Raw genomic sequence first — 20,876 nt, 5'->3', positions numbered from 1 at the left:
AATATTTTTCCCTTAAATGTCTTTTATATAATACATAAGGAAGAACTGCAAATATATTTACTTATTCTTTTTTTTTTTTTTTTTACAGAGACAGAGAGAGAGTCAGTGAGAGGGATAGACAGGGACAGACAGACAGGAATGGAGAGATGAGAAGCATCAATCATTAGTTTTTCGTTGAGCTTTGCAACACTTTAGTTGTTCATTGATTGCTTTCTCATATGTGCCTTGACCGTGGGGCTATAGCAGATCGAGTGACCCCTTGCTTGAGCCAGAGACCCTGGGTCCAAGCTGGTGAGCTTTTGCTCTAACCAGATGAGCCTGCACTCAAGTTGGCGACCTCGGGGTCTCGAACCCGGGTCCTCCGCATCCTAGTCCAACGCTCTATCCACTGCGCCACCACCTGGTCAGGCTATTTACTTATTCTTAAGACATAATTTCTCACTTAAAAAATGGGAAACCCAGGCAGTCTAATGAGAGCACTCTCTTGATACATGACATGTGACCCATATGACTAATGCCTGAGCCCACTGTTGCAAGGATGTATGCAATTTGATGATTTTATGATTATGAAACACATTACTGCCAAGTATTTTGTTTTGTTATTTCAACATATATTTGTGATTTTTTTAAAGTAAAGTGATTTAATTTTTCTAAAATTTTTTCCTGTTCTATTCTATGATTCAAATTGTACAGCTGCTTTTAATCTGAGAACATTTTCCAAAGTGCCTACTTTGGTCCAACCAAATGGGTAGTGTATCTCATGTGTTCCTGTCAGTGTTCTTGCAGTACAGCAAACATTTAAAGGTCTGTTAGAGTGAAATAAGTTTGAGAGCTATTGCTCTTAACCAACTTTAATGATCTCTTCAACTTTTGGAAGACAGGCCTCACGGGTAGTATGTATAACAGAAACAATGGATTTTCTCCTAAGATAAATCACTGTAATAGGTGTGAAAGCTCTTTTTCCTCATCTAACTTAACATTGGACGATAATTTTTTTTGGGGGGGGGGCAGAGACAGAGAGAGTCAGAGAGAGGGACAGACAGGAACAAACAGACAGGAACGGAGAGAGATGAGAAACATCAATTCTTCGTTGCGGCTCCTTAGTTGTTCACTGATTGATTTCTCATATGTGCCTTGACCGGGGCGCTATAGCAGACCAAGTGACCCCTTGTTCAAGCCAGTGACCTTGGGTTCAAGCTGGTGATCCTTGCTCAAACCAGATGAGCCCGCGCTCAAGCTGGCGACCTTGGGCTCTTGAACCTGGGTCCTCCACATCCTAGTCCGACGCTCTATCCACTGCGCCACCACCTGGTCAGGCTGAACGATCATTTTGACCAAAAGGTCAAAGAGACTGGGTAATGGGTTAGCAGAGAAAATGATAAATTCACCTGACATCCATATTGTTTCTTACTCCAACTGAGCCATTTAGATAATGATAAATACATATAATATGCAAATCTAATTTGCTTAAAATCCTCCCCTGTGTTTCTACCACTACAGGACTATATGTGAACTCGTAAGGGTGTCATGCGCACACAGCTTTTCAAGATCCACCCTGGCTCTCTCCCTGCACCTGTCTCTCACCATTGTCTATATATGCCCCCTGATCCAGCCAAGTCATCGTGGTTTAGATCTACGATTTCCAAACTTCTGTTATGTCTGTCTGGAATATGCTTCTCATTCTTTACTCAAAATTCTCCTTATTCATTTGGCCTATTTCCACATATTCTTCAGGACTTGGCTCAGACATCACTTTCTTGAGGAAGTCAGTCTCAGCTTCCATGGCCCTGTAGAGCCCTTTCACAGCACTGGTCACACTGTTCTATGACAGTCGTCTTCCTTCTACTGTTAGCTTCCTTGCAGATAATGATCACAAGATATAGTATGTTCATGTTTAGCTTTTTGGGTTTTTTTTTTAAATACAGGGATAGAGATAGAGTCGAGAGAGGGATAGATAGGGACAGACAAACAGGAATGGAGAGAGATGAGAAGAATCAATTATCAGTTTTTCGTTGAGACACCTTAGTTGTTCATTCATTGCTTTCTCATATGTGCCTTGACTGCCGGCCTTCAGCAGACCAAGTAACCCCTTGCTCGAGCCAGCGACCTTGGGTCCAAGCTGGTGAGCTTTTGCTCAAGCCAGATGAGCCCATGCTCAAGCTGGTGACCTCAAGGTCTCGAACCTGGTTCGTCCACATCCCAATCTAATGCTCTATCTACTGCGCCACTGCCTGGTCAGGCTGTTTAGTTTTTAAGCTTAGCATTTCCTGTGCTTAGCATAGTGCCTAGCTTTCAAAATACTCTGAGTGAAAGAATGAAATTTTCTTGCATAAAATGAGTTAAATTAGGGCCTGACCTATTGGTGATATAGTGGATAAAGTGTCGACCTGGCATGCTGAGGTCACCGGTTCGAAACCATGGGCTTGCCCAGTCAAGGCACATACAGAAAACAACTACTATGAGTTAATTCTTCCCACTTCTCCAATCTCTCTCTCTCTCCCCCTTTCCCTCTCTAAAAATCAATAATTTTTTAAAATGAGTTAAATTAATAATATACAAATACTTTGAAGATAGTATTTTCAATCAAAACAGATTTTCAAAAACCCCTTTAGTTCTACACCATCTGATCATTGGTTGAGCAAAAGAATTTTCCGCCCTGGCCGGCTGGCTCAGCGGTAGAGCATCAGCCTGCCGTCCCAGGTTCGATTCCCAGACAGGGCACACAGAAGTGCCCATCTGCTTCTCCACCATTCCCCCTTTCTTTTCTCTCTCTCTCTCTCTTCCCCTCCTGCAGCCAAGGCTCCAGTGAAGCAAAGTTGGCCTGGGCACTGAGGATGGCTTCATGGCCTCCGCCTCAGGTGCTAGAATGGTTCGGTTGCAATGGAGCAATGCTCCAGATGGGCAAAGCATTGCCCCCTAGTGGGCTTGCTGGGTGGATCCCGGTAGGGCGCATGCGGGAGTCTGTCTCTCTGCCTCCCTGCTTCTCACTTCAGAAAAATACAAAAAAATAAAAAAAGTATTTTCCAATGAAGGTTCATTATTTGGTTAGCTATAAGTTGCAGAGCTCCCCAAGTAAAATTATGTGACCTGCAAAAACAACAATCTGTCCTGGCAGCTGTTACCAAATTCCCAGACACTCTACAGCTGAGAGTAAGAGTGGTTTCTAATTTTAAGCATCTAATTTAGAACACATGCTTCCTTGGCAACTGGACATCCAACTTTTCAACCCACCTTTTCTCCATCCTGATGGGAGATACAGACCTCAGGACCTGGGGGCACATTCTCCTTTTGCTCCAACTTATGAATTTTGATTTCACTGCCATTGCCTTTCAATTCATTCTGGAAAATAGAGATAGTCTGTAAAAAATTTTTTAAATTCTCAAATAAAATAAGATAAAATAAATTCTCACTATTCTATTCTCTTCATAGCACATCTATTAAGTAAACTTGGGATGTGAAAATAAAAGTTATTTTAAGAGGCCTAAGATAAAATCAACCCTCTAAATCTCACAAGCAAAACCACCAACTTGTGAAATAATAAAAGCAGCTCTGTGGACACATTCCTCAGAGTTAAATATGTGTACACTAGTCTAAAACCGGATGCTCATTAGAATACAGACAGGTCAACACAGACACACACACAGAGCACCCCCAGCATACAATGTTCTTGTGATTCACTCTTTTAGCAGCAGAGCTTGTGGGAATGCAAAGCTTGTGAGTTTTATCAGAAAAGACCATTCTGGAGCAGGGAAAGGAGATGCCAAGTGCCAATAATTAAGAAAATATACTGACCATATATATATATGCCCGGCCTGGAAAGAGAGACAGGGATGATGTATACATATGAAAACAAATTATATTCAATGATACTATAAAACAACCTTTTTTAGTGAGACTTTCAAAAATGCGCTTTTTGCATAAAATTTACACATTGTACTAATGACATGCCTTATTCTACTTCTCATAACAGAGCCTCAACATAAAAAGCAGACATTAATACTGTCACAGGAGTAAGAATAATCAATTCTTTTTCCTTGTAAAGAACACACGGAGCAAAATACTAAAATTAACTTTCTCTATTAGATCCAAAATCAATATAGGGGTAGATGAATATGGACATTCCCTACAGTTAGTCTGCTAGTAATCTAGTACCTTTCTGTTCTCTGTGATTCTTTAGGCATGGGGTGAAAACAAATAATTTATGGCCACAGGGCCAATAAAGGGAGTGTGTGTGTGACTGATTTACTGGGTATAGAATTCCAGGTTACGGCACACATTCTGGAGGTGCATCTATAGGGAGGAGCTGGCAGTCAGCACTGTGGAAGACAACAGGCCAACAGCCCAACCACTCTTCCCGACCCCCTCTCAAAGCCCAGCATCTGGCATCGCTGCCATAGAGAGTGTGCCGTGTTACAACCACCCTCTGTAAGGGGCCTGGGAAATTCCTTTGGGATGAGATAAAATGTACTTTTTACAAGAATTCCTAAAACATTTCAACTCTTAAAATTTTCAGAGATGGAGAACTGCAATGCAGAAACTCTGTTAGGAGTTAAAAAAAAAAAAAAGTCACTGAACAGGTTTTTCCACTTAGGGAGTTACCTGGTCGGAATGTTTATAGCAGGAGGGCACTGATCAGCAGCAAAATCCTGTAGCAAGAGGGAATCAAGATCCAGAGATCTCCTGACCTGCCTTCCAAGAAAAGTCTAAGTTTGCTCATTTTTCACACTTACTATTGATTTACACACATTTCTTCTTAAATTACATCGAAAAATGCATACTTAATAATGCGGGAAAAAGAAGTCTCAACTCCTGAAATACACAATATGATTTCTAAGAGGTGCCAGTTTCAGTCTGCCTGGGAACAAATAAAATTCAACACTAGTCTTCCAACTTTGTTAAAAAATAGGACATTAGGCCCTGGCCAACTGGCTCAGTGGTAGAATGTTGGCCTGGCGTGTGAATGTCCTGGGTTCAATTCCCGGTCAGAGCACACAAGAGAGGCACCCATCTGCTTCTCCACCCCTCCCCTTTTGCTTCTCTTTCTCTCTCTTCTCCTCCTGCAGCGATACTCAACTGGAGTGAGTTAGCCCCTGTGCTGAGGTTGGCTCCATGGCCTCAGCCTCAGACACTAAGAAGAGCTCGGTTGCTGAGCAATGGAGCAACACCCCAGATGGGAAGAGTGTTGCCAGATAGAGGGCTTGCCGGGTGGATCCTGGTCAGGGTGCATGCAGGAATCTGTCTCTCTGACTCCTCACCTCATATTTAATAATAATAATAATATTATTATTATTAATAGTAATTTGAAATCTTGGAAGGAACAAATATTTGAAAGATACATATATAGGTATATGTATATGTGTATACATACATATGCACATGTGGATAAATGTCATTTAAAAGGTAACTTCAATTAAGCAGTTCCATAGTATCACCCTGATAGTTAAGTCTAGGTAAATATAAAATGGAAAGATTCTCCATTTTACTTAGAATACCAAAATTTTTGTTCTTACTGAGCACATCATCTTATTATTTCTCTACCCTTTTATCATCTACTATTCTATTTTTTTTTCCTTTTTTGTACTTTTCTGAAGCTGGAAACGGGGAGAGACAGTCAGACAGACTCCCGCATGCGCCCGACCGGGATCCACCCGGCATGCCCACCAGGGGCGATGCTCTGCCCCTCCGGGGTGTCGCTCTGCCGAGACCAGAGCCACTCTAGTGCCTGGGGCAGAGGCCAAGGAGCCAGCCCCAGCGCCCGGCCATCTTTGCTCCAATGGAGCCTTGGCTGCGGGAGGGGAAGAGAGAGACAGAGAGGAAGGAGGGGGGGGGTGGAGAAGCAGATGGGCGCTTCTCCTATGTGCCCTGGCCGGGAATCGAACCCGGGTCCCCCGCACACCAGGCCGACGCTCTACCGCTGAGCCAACCGGCCGGGGCCTACTATTCTATTTTTTAGGAAATCATTATATCACAAGGAGTAAAGATTAAGTAGGCCATATGTTGTACAATTTTATTTATAAGAAATGTCTGTCTGGCATAGGCAAGTCCATAAAGACAGAAAGTAGTGGTTGCCAGGGGAATTGGGAGTGAGCATATAGGCATGGAGTTTCTTTCTGGGGTGATGGAAATGTTTTTGGAATTAGACAACCTGTGAATATATTAAAAATTACTGAACTGTATACTTTAAAATGGTGATTTATGTCATATGAATTATATATCAATATAAAAATTGTAAAAACTAGCCCTGGCCGGTTGGCTCAGCGGTAGAGCGTCGGCCTAGCGTGTGGAGGACCCGGGTTCGATTTCCGGCCAGGGCACACAGGAGAAGTGCCCATTTGCTTCTCCACCCCTCCGCCGCGCTTTCCTCTCTGTCTCTCTCTTCCCCTCCCGCAGCCAAGGCTCCATTGGAGCAAAGATGGCCCGGGCGCTGGGGATGGCTCTGTGGCCTCTGCCTCAGGCGCTAGAGTGGCTCTGGTCGCAATATGGCGACGCCCAGGATGGGCAGAGCATCGCCCCCTGGTGGGCAGAGCATCGCCCCATGGTGGGCGTGCCAGGTGGATCCCGGTCGGGCGCATGCGGGAGTCTGTCTGACTGTCTCTCCCTGTTTCCAGCTTCAGAAAAATGAAAAAAACAAAAACTCCATCATATATTAATGTTGAATATATCCAATATTTCTCTCTACTGTGTGCCCTTTCTTCCCTCAAAAACAAAAATAAAATAGATTCTTCTGTTAAAACTAATAAAACACTACTTTAACAACAACAAAATTAAGTAGAAGAGATAGGAAAACTCTCAATGACATTACTGGATGGTAACAACACAAAAAAATAACGCCTAGGAGTGGGAATAACGCCTAGGAAAGCATAGGCAGGATGAAAACATGGTAGGAATAAAGAATAAAGCTAGGGTAGAATTTCCGTGAAAAGAGAACTGGGGGAGAGGAGATGAGGGAAGGAACCAGGGCTGACAAGTCTGGGTCTGGTAACATTTCTAGTTCCTGTGCTCATTGACTAGCTGCTGGATGAATGAATAAATAAATGAATGATGTAGAACACATACTGTATAGTTGGTGGAACTGCTTTGTTTGGACACAGCTGCCTGGTACTTGGCCATTCGATCCTTTATGGAGGTTTCTGACAGGCGCGGGATCTCCAGATTTCGTCTAGTCTCACTTTTCTCTGTGTTGAATGCAGAAGTTGACACCTGACCTGTAAGCATGCAAAAAACATGCTTTATTAAAAGATGAAATATAATTTCAGTGGTTTCAAAGTTCTCAATTTGGGGCTAATGTAATGGAATCAATTTCTTTTATTAAGAGTACAAAGAAGGAAAGCAGGAACATAATTGTCATTTATATGATAATATTCACTCACTTTCCCAACATTAAAAGGAGAACCTTGGCCCTGGCCAGTTGGCTCAGTGGTAGAGCATCAGCCCGGAGTGTGGATGTCCTGGGTTTAATTCCCGGTCAGGGCACACAGAAGAGACCATCTGCTTCTCCACCTGTTCCCCTCCCCCTTTTCTCTTCTCCTCCCAGAGCCATGGCTTGATTGGTGATTGGTATGAGCACACAGACCCCGGGCACTGAGGATGGCTCTGTGGAGCCTCTGCCTTAGGTGCTAAAAATAGCTGAGTTGTGGGCATGGCCCCAGTTGGGCAGAGCATCTGCCCCAGGGGGGTTGTTGGGTAGATCCTGGTTGGGGCACATGAGGGAGTCTATCTCCTCTCCTCTCACTTGGAAAAAAAAAAGAGAGGCTGTAGCCTGTTGGCTCAGTGGTAGAGCATTGGCTCAGCATGTAAATGTCCCAGGTTTGATTCCCTGTCAGGGAACACAGAAGTGCCCATCTGGTTCTCCACTACCCTGCTCTTGCTTCTCTCTCTCTCTCCCTTCCCCTCCTACAGCCATGGCTCAACTGCAGCGAGTTGGCCCCTGTGAGGATGGTTCCATGGCCTCAGCCTCAAGCACTAAGAAGAGCTCGGTTGTTGAGCAATGGAGCAACACCCCAGATGGGCAGAGCATCGCCCCCTAGTGGGCTTGCTGGGTGGATGCAGAAGTCTGTCTTTGCCTCCTCTCCTCTCACTGAATGAAAAAAAAGGAAAAAAAGGAAAAGGAGAACCTTTATCATGATTGAGTACTGTGTATTTTAAATTTTTGGCTTATTTACATGTGAAAATAATTAGATCTCAATGTCATTTTATTTGTATTTCTTTGATTACTAGAAGGCTGATGACTTTCTTATGTTTATTAACTTTGAGTATGTGTGTGTGTGCAGTGCCTTACATGCCCTTTGAAACATAATAAGTCCACCCTCAAGGTGTTTTGTTACCACCAGTATGTAATACGGTACACTGCCCATTCACAGGAGCCCTCAAACCTCAGATGACCATGGAGCCAAAACTATCTGTAGTACTTCCTTTGGAATCTTGCAAAAGTACCATGTTTGCTGCAAGTTGCCACTGACAAGAATGGGTTAAAATACAGAGAAGCACCCTGGCCAGTGGCACCGTGGACAGAGTGCTGCCCTGGGTCACTGGTTCAAGGCCTGGTCAGGGCCCATATAAGAAGCTATCATTGTACCAACAAAGTAGAAAAATGAGTTGATGCTTCTTTCTCTCTCCCTCAAAAAACAACAACAAAAAATACCAGAGAAGCTATTTGTGGAGGGCAATGTGATTTGGGGATGACTTGTATCTAACAAATAGACTTTCTTTTCATTTGTTCCACTCATCCTTCAAAAGCATTGCTTTGAGGCAAAAAGGTACTGTTTACTAATGAGTGCTTCCCAGAAAACATCATGCTCATGGAACTCTCTGCTTACCTGGCCCCATTTCCAAATCATCCAGAGAATAGCTGTTTTCAGAGATCCTTCTTCCACCTGCACCTCGACTTTGGGCCCGAAGAATCTGTTTGGGAAACAAAGCCCAGCATTAATTTTGGATCAAAGATGGGAAATCTTGATGCAGTGTTCAAAAAAGAAGACTGCAAATCTTTTTTTTTTTTTTTTAGCCAGAGACACAGAGAGATGGCAGATAGGAATAGACAGACATGAAGGGAGAGAAACGAGAAGCATAAATTTTTTTGTTGCAGCACCTTAGTTGTTCATTGATTTCGTTCTCATATGTGCCTTGACCAGGGTGATACAGCTGAGCCAGTGACCCCTTGCTTAAGCCAGAGACCTTGGGGTCATGTCTATGATCCCACGCTCAAGCCAGCGACCCCACACTCAAGCTGGTGCACTCATGCTCAAGCTGGATGAGTCTGTGCTCAAGCTGGCGACCTCAAGGTTTCGAACCTGGGTCCTCTGAATTCCAGGTTGGTGCTCTATCCACTGCACTACTGCCTGGTCAGGCTGCAAATCTCCTTTATAAATAATATCCAGAATAAATAAGACTTTATATTAGTTTTTATATTCAACAGAATGTGATTTTAGTATTAGAAATATCAAGCACTACATAGTCACAGGTGCCTAGGGAAAAATAAATTAACTCTATCTAAATCATGTTGTCTGCTGATGATCACTGCCTAACTAGCTTAACCAGAAAGCCTTCTAATTTATTTATTTATTTTAAAAATATTTTATTTATTGATTTTTAGAGAGAGGGGAGAGAGAGAGAGAGAAGGAGGAGGAGCAGGAAGCATCAACTCCCTTATGTGCCTTGACCAGGCAAGCCCAAAGTTTCGAACCGTCAACCTCAGTGTTCCAGGTCGACGCTTTATCCCACTGTGCCACCACAGGTCAGGCGAAAGCCTTCTAATTTAAACAGTCATTGAGGGGAATCTTCATGTCCCAGATGACAAAGACATGTGTCTCCAAAGTGCCAAGTCCTGACGGCAGTATCTGCTGTTTCCCTTCTTTTCCCCATCTTATCCCTGCTGTTGCTGCCCTGGATGGACTACTGGATTACCTTTCTAATTGGTTTTTCTACTTTCCTGTCAAGTCTCTCTTAAGCTACCATTATCCTAAGTAATACAAAGTAATTATCCCCAATTATAAATGTGTTACTCTCTTGTTTAAAATTCTTTAAGAATTCTTGATCACTCCTTCAATTAAATCTAAAGTGCTTAGTATGTCACTGAAGACGTCCTAGATCTGGCCCTTACCTACCCTTTTTGGGTGTGTTCTCTTCCTCACCCTTTACCCTTCAGGAAGAGCAAACTGCTGTGAGGTCCACGATATTGTAAACGAGTTTCCTTTACTTGGCTTTCCATTTTATCCTCCTGCTGTCTGGCAAAAGCCTGTTCCTGGCCTGACCTGTGGTGGCGCAGTGGATAAAGCGTCAACCTGGAAATGCTGAGGTTGCCGGTTCAAAACCCTGGGCTTGCCTGGTCAAGGCACATATGGGAGTTGATGCTTCCTGCTCCTCCCCCCTTCTCTCTCTTTCTCTCTCTCTCTCTCTCTCTCTCTCTCTCTCTTCCCTCTCTATAATGAATAAATAAAATCTTAAAAAAAAAAGAGAAAAAAAAAAAAGCCTGTTCCTTTAAGACTCAGTGTAAATGAAGCAACTTTTCCTCCTCAAAGCTTGTCCTACCTGCCGTACATAAATCTAAGTAGATCTTCCTCTGTACCCACGGCACCTGGCAACACTTCCATTACGATGCTTATCAAATTGTTGTGTATCCCTCTACTAGGCTGTAAGCTTACTGAGGGTGAAGACCATGCCTTTCTCTTTAAAAAGAAAAGTGAATGTACAGATTTTTTGAATAAAGTATTTTGTGATTCTTGTTAACTACTACATTTCTATCTCTTGTATCTAGGGTAGATCTCTAATTAAAGTTAAAAATTATAATTTTTAAGCCTGGGAAAGTAACAATAGAAAGTCATTTAGTGTCACAGAATGTTCCCATAGTACAGAGCATGTCATGTTTATTCAGATTGTAATGAAAAGCCTTCAACCACATCCTATCATTTACATCTTAAGATAACATGAAGTAAAAAAGGTATCTGAAATTCAGTATAACAGGAGATTAGACTTAGTACCCTTTTGAATTCAACATTAGTAAATAGCTATTAAACCTCTAAGTTCAATGGATTAATCAACTCAAAAGTAAAGTTTAAGGCAATAAACTATAACTTATTTTAAGTCCCGTCATCCCCTACCTCCTCAACAGAAAACATACCACTTCAGTAGTCAGAGGCAAAAATTGGTTTGCTTGTACCATACCAAAAAGAATATAGTTTGTTTAAATTCAGTATACATTTAATATAATTTATTCCTGGTCAGCTTTGCTATTTAAATTATTAGCTGAATTTATTTTTAATACAAACCAAGTTCAGCTGTAGCAATTCTAATCTTGCCACATTATACTCAGGTCAGCTGCACCATTAATCACATCTATGTGACTCACAGGATGCAACATACTTTTGCTCTGGGAGGAGCCCCCAATCTGGTAATGAAGATCACTCGCCAAAGCAAAAAGATAAATTTGACAGGATACCTTCCCCATCCACATTTTTTTTGTTTCAAAACATTTCTTGTTATAATTTTCAGGGCTCAAAAAGACAGAAAGCCTGAAAATATCCCCCCACCTTTTTTTTTTTTTTATCTGAAAGGGAACAGGTTCTGCTTTTTATTTTTAATTTACTAATTTTTAGAGAGAGAAAGACAAACATTGATTTGTTATTCCACTTATTCATGATGTCATTGTTTAGCGCTTACATGTTCCCTGACTAGTGATCGAACCCACAACCTCTGCATGTCAGGATGATGCTCAAACCAACTGAGTTACCCGGCCAGGTTCTGCATTCTTAATATAGAGCAATATTTCAAATACTTACATCCTGTCAAAGGTAAAGTTCAATACAATTCAAAGAGTATGTGTGACATGTCATAACATGCTGAGAATTCAGTTTTCTTTCTGTAGCTATAGCCATGTGGGAAGACCCTGCACTGGTGTTACTAGGAGCAAGATTATTTAGCACCAGAATATATGTCCTGTCCAGGGCAGAGAGTTTCTTTGGTTTAAGATGCATAAAATTGCCCTTTGCTAGCTTTTCATTTAAATCTTTGGGCTAAAGAGTCATTAGAAAAAAGAAAAGCCTTCTGGTTCATGAGGATATCTATACTCTGAATTATCTTCTTTCTTTTATATTTTATTTTTATCTTTTCTTTTCTTTTTTTTATTATTATTATTTTTTTTGTATTTTTCCAAAGCTGGAAACGGGGATAGACAGTCAGACAGACTCCTGCATGCGCCCGACCGGGATCCACCCGGCACGCCCCCCAGGGGGTGACGCTCTGCCCACCAGGGGGCGATGCTCTGCCCCTCCGGGGCGTTGCTCTGTCACAACCAGAGCCACTCTAGCACCTGGGGCAGAGGCCAAGGAGCCATCCCCAGCGCCCGGGCTATCCTTGCTCCAATGGAGCCTCACTGCGGGAGGGGAAGAGAGAGACAGAGAGGAAGGAGAGGGGGAGGGGTGGAGAAGCAGATGGGCGCTTCTCCTGTGTGCCCTGGCTGGGAATCGAACCCGGGACTTCTGCACGCCAGGCCGACGCTCTACCACTGAGCCAACCGGCCAGGGCCTTTTCTTTTCTTAAAGATTTTATTTATTGATTTTACAGAGAGAGGAGAGGGGTGGGGGAGCAAGAAGTATCAACTCATAGTTGCTTCACTTTAGTTGTTCATTGCTTGCCTTATGTGCCTTGACCGGGCAAGCCCAGGATTTCAAACGGTGACCTCGGCATTCCAGGTCAATGCTTTATCCACTTTGCCACCACAGGCCAGGCTGAATTATCTTCTTTCAAGCAATGAAAAAGTGAATATGTAAAAACTATTTGGTCTTAGAGAAAAATAGAAAGAGAAAAAAAGTCTAGAAATCAGTTATACTGACACTGGTTCTGAGGAGGAATACAGCTCTGAGAGGACTTTTAATGAGATCCCAGCTGAAGCGCTAGCATTTTTAAAATACCTTTTCACCTCAAACTACTCAAATATCCAGAAGAATAAGATCGCAAATGCATTTACTATGAATTTTATGATCCTCATTTTATAAGTGGTAATCTGAAGTCCAGGAAGAAGGAGGGGTTTCCTCCAACATTTCTCAAGGAAGTAGAAGAGCACAGAAAGAAAAAAACAACAGGAATTCTGATACTAAAATACCCTTCTGTAACATTCTTACTGCATTCCAACCCTTGTTACTTAGATGTTACTCTGGGAGCCTTAATTGTCATAATTTGTTAAGAAAAGGGAGAAAAGATCTTTTTTAAGACTTTCTGGAATTTCCTACTGATTGACCCATTGCACACATCCTCCTTTCCTATCAGTCGGCTACGGTAATTGTTTAGTGTGAACATCCCCTTACACATTCTCGGTGAATCCATAAACACAATGACATGTACAAATAACAGAATAAGAGTTTGGGGCTTTTAGCAGTAGTCCATAGAATTTCTTTTCTCTGGAAAATTTTTTTAAGGAAATAAAATAAGTTAGATCCCAAATGTCAAGTAAAAAGGATTTCGGCCTGACCTGTGGTGACTCAGTGGATAAAGCATTTACTTGGAACACTGAGGTTGTGAGTTTGAAACCCTGGGCTTGCCTGGTCAAGGCACGAGTGGGGGAGTTGATTCTTCCTGCTCCTTCCCCCTTCTCTCTCTCTTTCCTCTAAAATGAATAAAATTTTTTAAAAAGCAGATTTCCTGCCCCCTGTACCCTAATTTACAGAAAAAATTTTCTTTAAAAGTTGATTTGTAAATTTTAATTTACTGAGAGGCCCCTACCTCTCTCAGCCACTTCCTTCAACCTTTCAACTTTGACCTTCCTGTAGATTCTCATCCCTGCAAAGTTAAGGATGAAAGAAGGATAACTTTTAGGAAAAAATTGAGACTTGGCTGAACTATGCATGGGTATCATAAGGTGTAGATCAGGGGTCCCCAAACTACGGTCTGTGGGCCACATGCAGCCCCCCCGAGGCCATTTATCCGGCCCCCGCTGTACTTCCGGAAGGGGCACCTCTTTCATTGGTGGTCAGTGAGAGGAGCACATTGACCATCCATTAGCCAAAAGCAGGCCCATAGTTCTCATTGAAATACTGGTCAGTTTGTTGATTTAAATTTACTTGTTCTTTATTTTAAATATTGTATTTGTTCCTGTTTTGGTTTTTTACTTTAAAATAAGATATGTGCAGTGTGCATAGGGATTTGTTCATAGTTTTTTTATAGTCCGGCCCTCCAACGGTCTGAGGGACAGTGAACTGGCCCCCTGTATAAAAAGTTTGGGGACCCCTGGTGTAGACAAATCCTGGCCTTAATTTCTCAAAGTATTGGGAGATAAGCATTTTCTTCTCCAGGGACCCTCTTAGAAAAATCAGACCTCATTTAAGTAAAACAACATAGATAGAAGGAGCACTGCTCTCCAGTGGTGGGAGTTCTCTACTTTTTCTGTATTTCTAAGCATTCTACAAAAATTCTGTGTTACTTTCACAATTAGGAAAAAAATAAAAAAAAGGAGAGGTAATACTTCATATTTATTAAATTAATATAAACAGATAAAAATGATAAAACCAAATGCTGATGAGGTGTTGAAGAATTAACTATGTCCTTAGACTGTGCTAATGGTATTATAAAATAGTATACTCTTTGAAAACAAGTTGAAAATATGTAACAAGAACGTTTAATAAATTATTATATTTTGACCGATAACATCACTTTAGTAATATAGCCTCCCATACCAAATAACTAAATAAAAAATGTTTCCACCAAGATGCTTAGAGCTTTTTTATTAGGCTAAAAAAGAACCTAATTACTAAGGAATGATTAAACAGTATAATAAAATACTACATTGCCATAAAAGAATAACTACATAATGTAGAAAGATACATAGAAAATATATAATGTAGAAAGCTCTATATTAAAAAGGTCAAAAACTGTGAGAACACAGTGACCAAAACATGTAAAAATCATTAATGCAATGATAAGGATATCATTGTGTACAACTGATGAAAGTAATTTTTTTCCGGTTTACTTGGCTTTTCCTTCTCCCTTCTGATTTACTCCGTGTGTGCATGTGTATGTGTCTCTGTGTGTGTATGTGAGAGAGAAAGAGAAAGAGAGAGATTGTTCAGATGACTTTTTCATTTACACAAGAAAAACAAACTTCCCAAGCCCATAAGCTTCTAACTCAAGAGTTTGGTACAAATGTGCTGTATTACAATGTATTTCTTCTCTTCACTGCCGTTTTTTTTCTTCAGTTAAAAGACTTTAAAATGTGGGAAAAGGAAAGCGAGAGATATTCTCTGAAAATATAGCTGTTTATGTTTTATTTTTTTCCGGTTTCCTTATATATCAAAGATATGTTAGGCCATTGCCAGTTGCTTTTATCCAACAAACAGTTATTATATTATTCATGAAGATAGTATTATATGGTAAAAAACGGTACTACACAATTTCAGTCTTTGTTCTAATATTAATTAGCCACATGACATTGGGTATATCAGTTAATTCTGACCTTGGATGTTTCCATCTATAAAATATGGGTTTTAATATCTTATCTGCCTGAGAGCAGTGAGCTGGATTAAAAACCTCTTATAGTCCCTTATAGTTCTGGGATTTATGTCAACAATCTTTTTTATTTTATTTTTTTACTGAGCGAGCGATAGAGAGACAGACAGGAAGGAGAGAGATAAGAATCAACTTGTAGTTGCGTCATTTTAGTTGTTTACTGATTGCTTTCTCATAGGTGCCTTGACCCTCTATCTGAGCCAGTGACCCCTTGCTCAAGCCAGAGACCTTGGGCTTCAAGCCAGTGTGACCTTTGGCCTCAAGCCAGCAACTATGAGGTCATGTGTATGATCCCATGCTCCATCTGGCAACCTCGGGGTTTTGAACCTGGGTCCTCAGCATCCCAGATTGATGCTCTATCCACTGGGCCACCACCTAGTCAAGCTATGTCAATAATCTTCAGAGGGATTTCTCAGTCATAACTCATTAATAAGTTAGAAGGCTAGAGGGAATGATTAATGCAGTCATCTGGATACATACCCATGTTGTTTAACCCAAGGTTGAGTCCAAAAGCAAGAAGACAAAGTTGGTGATATTTGGGTGGTAAATTATATCTTTCTGGCCCCTCCAAAATCTAATGTAGCCAATATTGTTTAGAGAATGTTCCAGTCCTCTATCTTTCCACATGTTTTATTGTAATGAAACCAGTTAGAAACCAGTTAAGTGGTTAGTTGGCATGAAAGTAAGCAGAAAAGCCCTGGCCGGTTGGCTCAGCGGTAGAGCGTCGGCCTAGCGTGCGGAGGACCCGGGTTCGATTCCCGGCCAGGGCACATAGGAGAAGCGCCCATTTGCTTCTCCACCCCTCCGCCGCGCTTTCCTCTCTGTCTCTCTCTTCCCCTCCCGCAGCCAAGGCTCCATTGGAGCAAAGATGGCCCGGGCGCTGGGGATGGCTCTGTGGCCTCTGCCTCAGGCGCTAGAGTGGCTCTGGTCGCAACATGGCGACGCCCAGGATGGGCAGAGCATCGCCCCCTGGTGGGCAGAGCTTCGCCCCTGGTGGGCGTGCCGGGTGGATCCCGGTCGGGCGCATGCGGGAGTCTGTCTGACTGTCTCTCCCTGTTTCCAGCTTCAGAAAAATGAAAAAAAAAAAAAAAAAAAAGAAAGTAAGCAGAAAAGAGATGACTGGTCTCCTGTTGGCATATCAAGGACAGCGATTTGGGGCGACAAGCAGTGAGAAAGATCATAATTCCTTGATTGGCACCTTTATTCCTGGATCCATTATTATCTTACCAGAAAAGACCAGTTACTGAGAGTTACTAATTAGGGGGAAACGAAACTTATTTAATCTGGTATGAGGTCTTTAGGAGAAATGATCCACTGTAGAGAGAAATCTTCTTATTTACATTTGAAATCATAGAAGAAGCTATAAACTATAGGTGAATATAATAAATCAGCAAAAATTTAGTTTTAATAGGATATACAAGAAAGAAGGCATTGATAAAGATAATTCTTATGTTTATTTAACAAAACCAGTCATCCATATTTAAAGCACTAGCAATGTAGCTAATGGATGTGTAATGCTGGGTCAAGTTAAGATTTGTAATTCTCTGATAAGCAAATTAAAGATGTACTCTCTACATTAGGATGACCAGTAATGTTGACAGTTAGTCAAATCCCTTTTCTCCCTAAGCCCATCTTAGAATTATGATTTAAAAATATGCAATTAATACCAATTACTAATATCCTCAGAATTGTATTTTTATTGGAAATTAATTCCCAATAATTTACTTGAGACATTAATAAAGTAGAAGAAAAATCTTATTAATATAACATTAAGTGGCTAAGGGAACATATGCAGTTATTAACCATGAGGAAAAAATAAAATGTTATGGATAATTTTATAACAATGTAGAGATTCCCTATGGACACCTACCTATTCTTCAAGAAGGCAAATATAAATTGTTTCTTTGATGTAGATTATTAGATTCATTGGCTATGGATAAAATACCTGTTGATACAGATCAGACTTCAGCATAGTTTCCTTCTTTTCTCAAGGGCTTGCTCCACTACACCAACACATACACATTGTTATGTACTGGTGTTATTTAAAGCTAAACAAAATACCAAGTGTCACTTCCAGGAACTTACAAGAAGAAAAACCACAAAAATGTTGGACTGTTTGAAGAAGGATGGTTGTACTCTCATATTAACAAGTGAAGTTTTTGTTGGTGTTTTGATGCTAGTCATTTATATAAATATAATGATTGTGATGGTAAGAGGAACAGAAATTCTCAGGAAATGCATAGGTCTAGAAGTCTAAGTCTAGGTGGAGAGAAGTTGCAAAGAAGTGAAAAAGGGATGGGACAGGGAAACTTCATTTTTATTTCAGATACATCTATTTTAGCTGAATGTACTGTTTTACCTTTATAATATAAAACAAGTTAACACAATTAAAATATAACTAATTAGAAGCATAAAAATATACCATAGCCTGACCAGGCGGTGGTACAGTGGATAGAGTGTTGACTTGGGATGCGGAGGACCCAGGTTTGAAACCCGAGGTTGTCAGCTTGAGCATAGGGTCACCTGGCTTGAGTGCTAGATCGCTGGCTTGAGCATTGGATCATAGACATGACCCCATGGTTGCTAGCTTAAGCCCAAAGGTCACTGGCTTGAAACCCAAGGTTGCTAGCTTGAGACCAAGGTCGCTGGTTTGAGCAAGGGGTCACTCGCTCTGCTGGAGCCCCTGGTCAAGGCACATATGAGAAAGCAATCAATGAACAACTAAGGAGCTGCAATGAAGAATTGATGCTTCTCATCTCTCTCCCTTCCTGTCTATCTGTCCCCATCTGTCCCTCTTGCTGTCTATCTCTGTCACAAAAAAAACCCACATATATATACTTACACACATACACACACACACACACATTTGTATATATATACACACCATGAATAAAATAGGGGGAAAAGGAAAAAGAAAAAATTGTTTTGTTTTTGTGTTTTTTTTTTAGTGAGAGAGACAGAGAGAGAGACAGATTGGGACAGACAGAGATAGGAAGGGAGAGAGATGAGAAGCATCAATTCTTCATTGTAGCACCTTAGTTGTTCGTTGATTGCTTTCTATTACTTGCCTTATCTGGGGGGCTTCCGCAGAGCCAGTGACCCCTTGCTCAAGCCAGCAACCTTGGACTTCAAACCAGCAATCATGGGGTCTTGTCTATGATCCCCACTCAAGCCAGCAACCCCATGTTCAAGCTGGTGAGCCCACACTCAAGCCAGCAACCTCGGGGATTTGAACCTGGGTCCTCTGCATCCCAGGCCAATGTTCTATCCACTGTGCCACTGCCTGGTCAGGCAATAATTTTAATTCTATTCACTTATCATTGCCTTATCATTCCTGCCTCTGATTCTTGGTTAGTTTCCCAAGAGTGAACAATGTGCTTTTATGTATTTTAGAATACAGGGATTTTTCTGTGAGGAGGCATTCTTTCCTTTTCTCTCCTTTATCTAATTCCTTAGAAGATGGAAACACTGCATGGAAGCAGTAGTGAGCACCTGTGTAAAAGAATCAAGGGATGTCCATATTCCAGCCTTATTTTCTTGCATTGTACCTAATTGGTTCAGTCTTGACCCAAGCAAAAGATGATAATTTAAGTATGTTATGAAGGTGGAAATATACTATTTGGTCTTTATTCTCCTGTCCAGTGATTTGTGTGAATGAAATATATATGTTAGAAACCAAACAGAAAACCCTGAGACTTGAAGAACTTGTCACATGCTCCTTACCTTGCTTGATTATTCCTAGGCATGGAAGAAGTATTTAATATTTGAATAACTTCATCCTGGCTTCTAAAGATTATGGATTTAAATGTCAATATGACAATAACTAAACATCGGTAGTAACTAGCTGATCAGCTATCTTTTAAATAAAAGGATGCGGGCCCTGGCTGGTTGGCTCAGTGGTAGAGCGTCAGCCTGGAGTGCAGGAGTCCCAGGTTTGATTCCCGGCCAGGGCACACAGGAGAAGCGCCCATCTGCTTCTCCACCCCTCCCCCTCTCCTTCCTCTCTGTCTCTCTCTTCCCCTCCCACAGCCAAGGCTCCATTGGAGCAAAGTTGGCCCAGGCGCTGAGGATGGCTCCATGGCCTCTGCCTCAGGTGCTAGAATGGCCCTGGTTGCAACAGAGCAATGCCCCAGATGGGCAGAGCATTGTCCCCTGGTAGGCATGCTGGGTGGATCCCGGTCAGGCGCATGCGGGAGTCTGTCTGACTGCCTCCCCGTTTCCAACTTCAGAAAAATACAAAATAATAATAATAAAATAAATAAATAAATAAAAGAATGCCCATAATAGTTACCTAAGCTATGTAAAACAGAGATCAATATAAACGTGAATTTAGGAATGCTAAACCACATTCAGTGTATGTCACTACAGGGTTTCTTTTTCCTAGTAATAATGATAGATCACATCCATCCATCACTCATTTGCTCATCAGAATTAGAATCATCATCTGCAACTAAACCGTCTAACTTAATAAACTATCCACCAAAGAGAGAGAATAAGTGAGAAATAGTCTTTAATTGATTCTCATTATAAATTGAGTTCTAAGTTTCCTTTCTTCCTTTTATTCAATAAACATGAAGAGCCAAATCATTGTGCTGACCACTAGGGAAGGAAAACATCATCACTTTGAAAGAAATTCAAGACTGGGAAGTACATACATTGATATATGACTATTAAAGAAGGCATAATATAAATGCCCAAAGAGTAGTAAAAAGGAAAGTCTATAACAGAGTGAGAAGGATTAATTTATCTGGGAGAAACTAGGTAAGGCCTCATAGTCTTGATAGACCTTGAGGAGTAAAATTTTAAAAGGCAGCAATGGGAGGATAGGCATAAATAATTTAGAGAATGAAGAATAATCCAGGGTTTGAGTATACGTTTGGCTATGATGCTGGAAAGGTAAATTGAGTTCAGATTATGGAAACGCAAATGTTAAATATGGATTAATTTTGAGGTATCAAAAGCTTCTGATCAAGGGAGTAACATATTTTACAACTATATTTAGAAAAATAAATAGCGACAGTGTGGAGGCTGCGTGGAAAGAACGAAATCAGAGGCCAATGGGGGAAGCTGTAGCAAGACTATGGGATTGGACAGAATGGCCCATACTTTAGAAATGCATAGAGGGTAGACTTACTTACATGACTTAGTAAGTGACAGTGAAGAGGAGGCAGACAGAGAAGGAACTAATCCCAGCTTTACAGACTAGAAAATTTCATAAATAGTGATACATTAAGGGACACCACGAGTAAAGCAGGCTTTAGTTGGAAAGATAATGACATTTCCTTAGCATTCTTGGAGTGGTTAAGGGATATTCACAGAGGGATGTGTGATAGCAAACAACCAGAAATATAAGGCTTAAGCTTGGGTTAAGAGTTCAGAAGTTG

At 41.2% G+C, this 20,876-nt stretch overlaps 1 protein-coding gene across 3 annotated transcripts in view; it reads right to left on the bottom strand.

Annotated features, from left to right (window-relative positions):
* Positions 1-20,876, bottom strand: part of LIMA1 (LIM domain and actin binding 1) — a 115,301-nt gene that overhangs the window by 21,174 nt on the left and 73,251 nt on the right. For all 3 annotated transcript variants that reach the window (XM_066368772.1, XM_066368770.1, XM_066368771.1), the window contains 3 exons: positions 8,817-8,901; positions 7,057-7,205; positions 3,232-3,339 (listed from right to left, as the gene is read on the bottom strand). In XM_066368772.1, the coding sequence (XP_066224869.1) occupies positions 3,232-3,339; positions 7,057-7,205; positions 8,817-8,901 (342 nt within the window). The remainder of the gene's footprint in view (positions 1-3,231; positions 3,340-7,056; positions 7,206-8,816; positions 8,902-20,876) is intronic.

Source organism: Saccopteryx leptura, chromosome 2 (assembly GCF_036850995.1).
Source record: "Saccopteryx leptura isolate mSacLep1 chromosome 2, mSacLep1_pri_phased_curated, whole genome shotgun sequence".
Classification (NCBI taxonomy): domain Eukaryota; kingdom Metazoa; phylum Chordata; class Mammalia; order Chiroptera; family Emballonuridae; genus Saccopteryx; species Saccopteryx leptura.
Note: the sequence above shows the minus strand (reverse complement) of the source record. Positions and strands in the feature narration are given on the sequence as shown.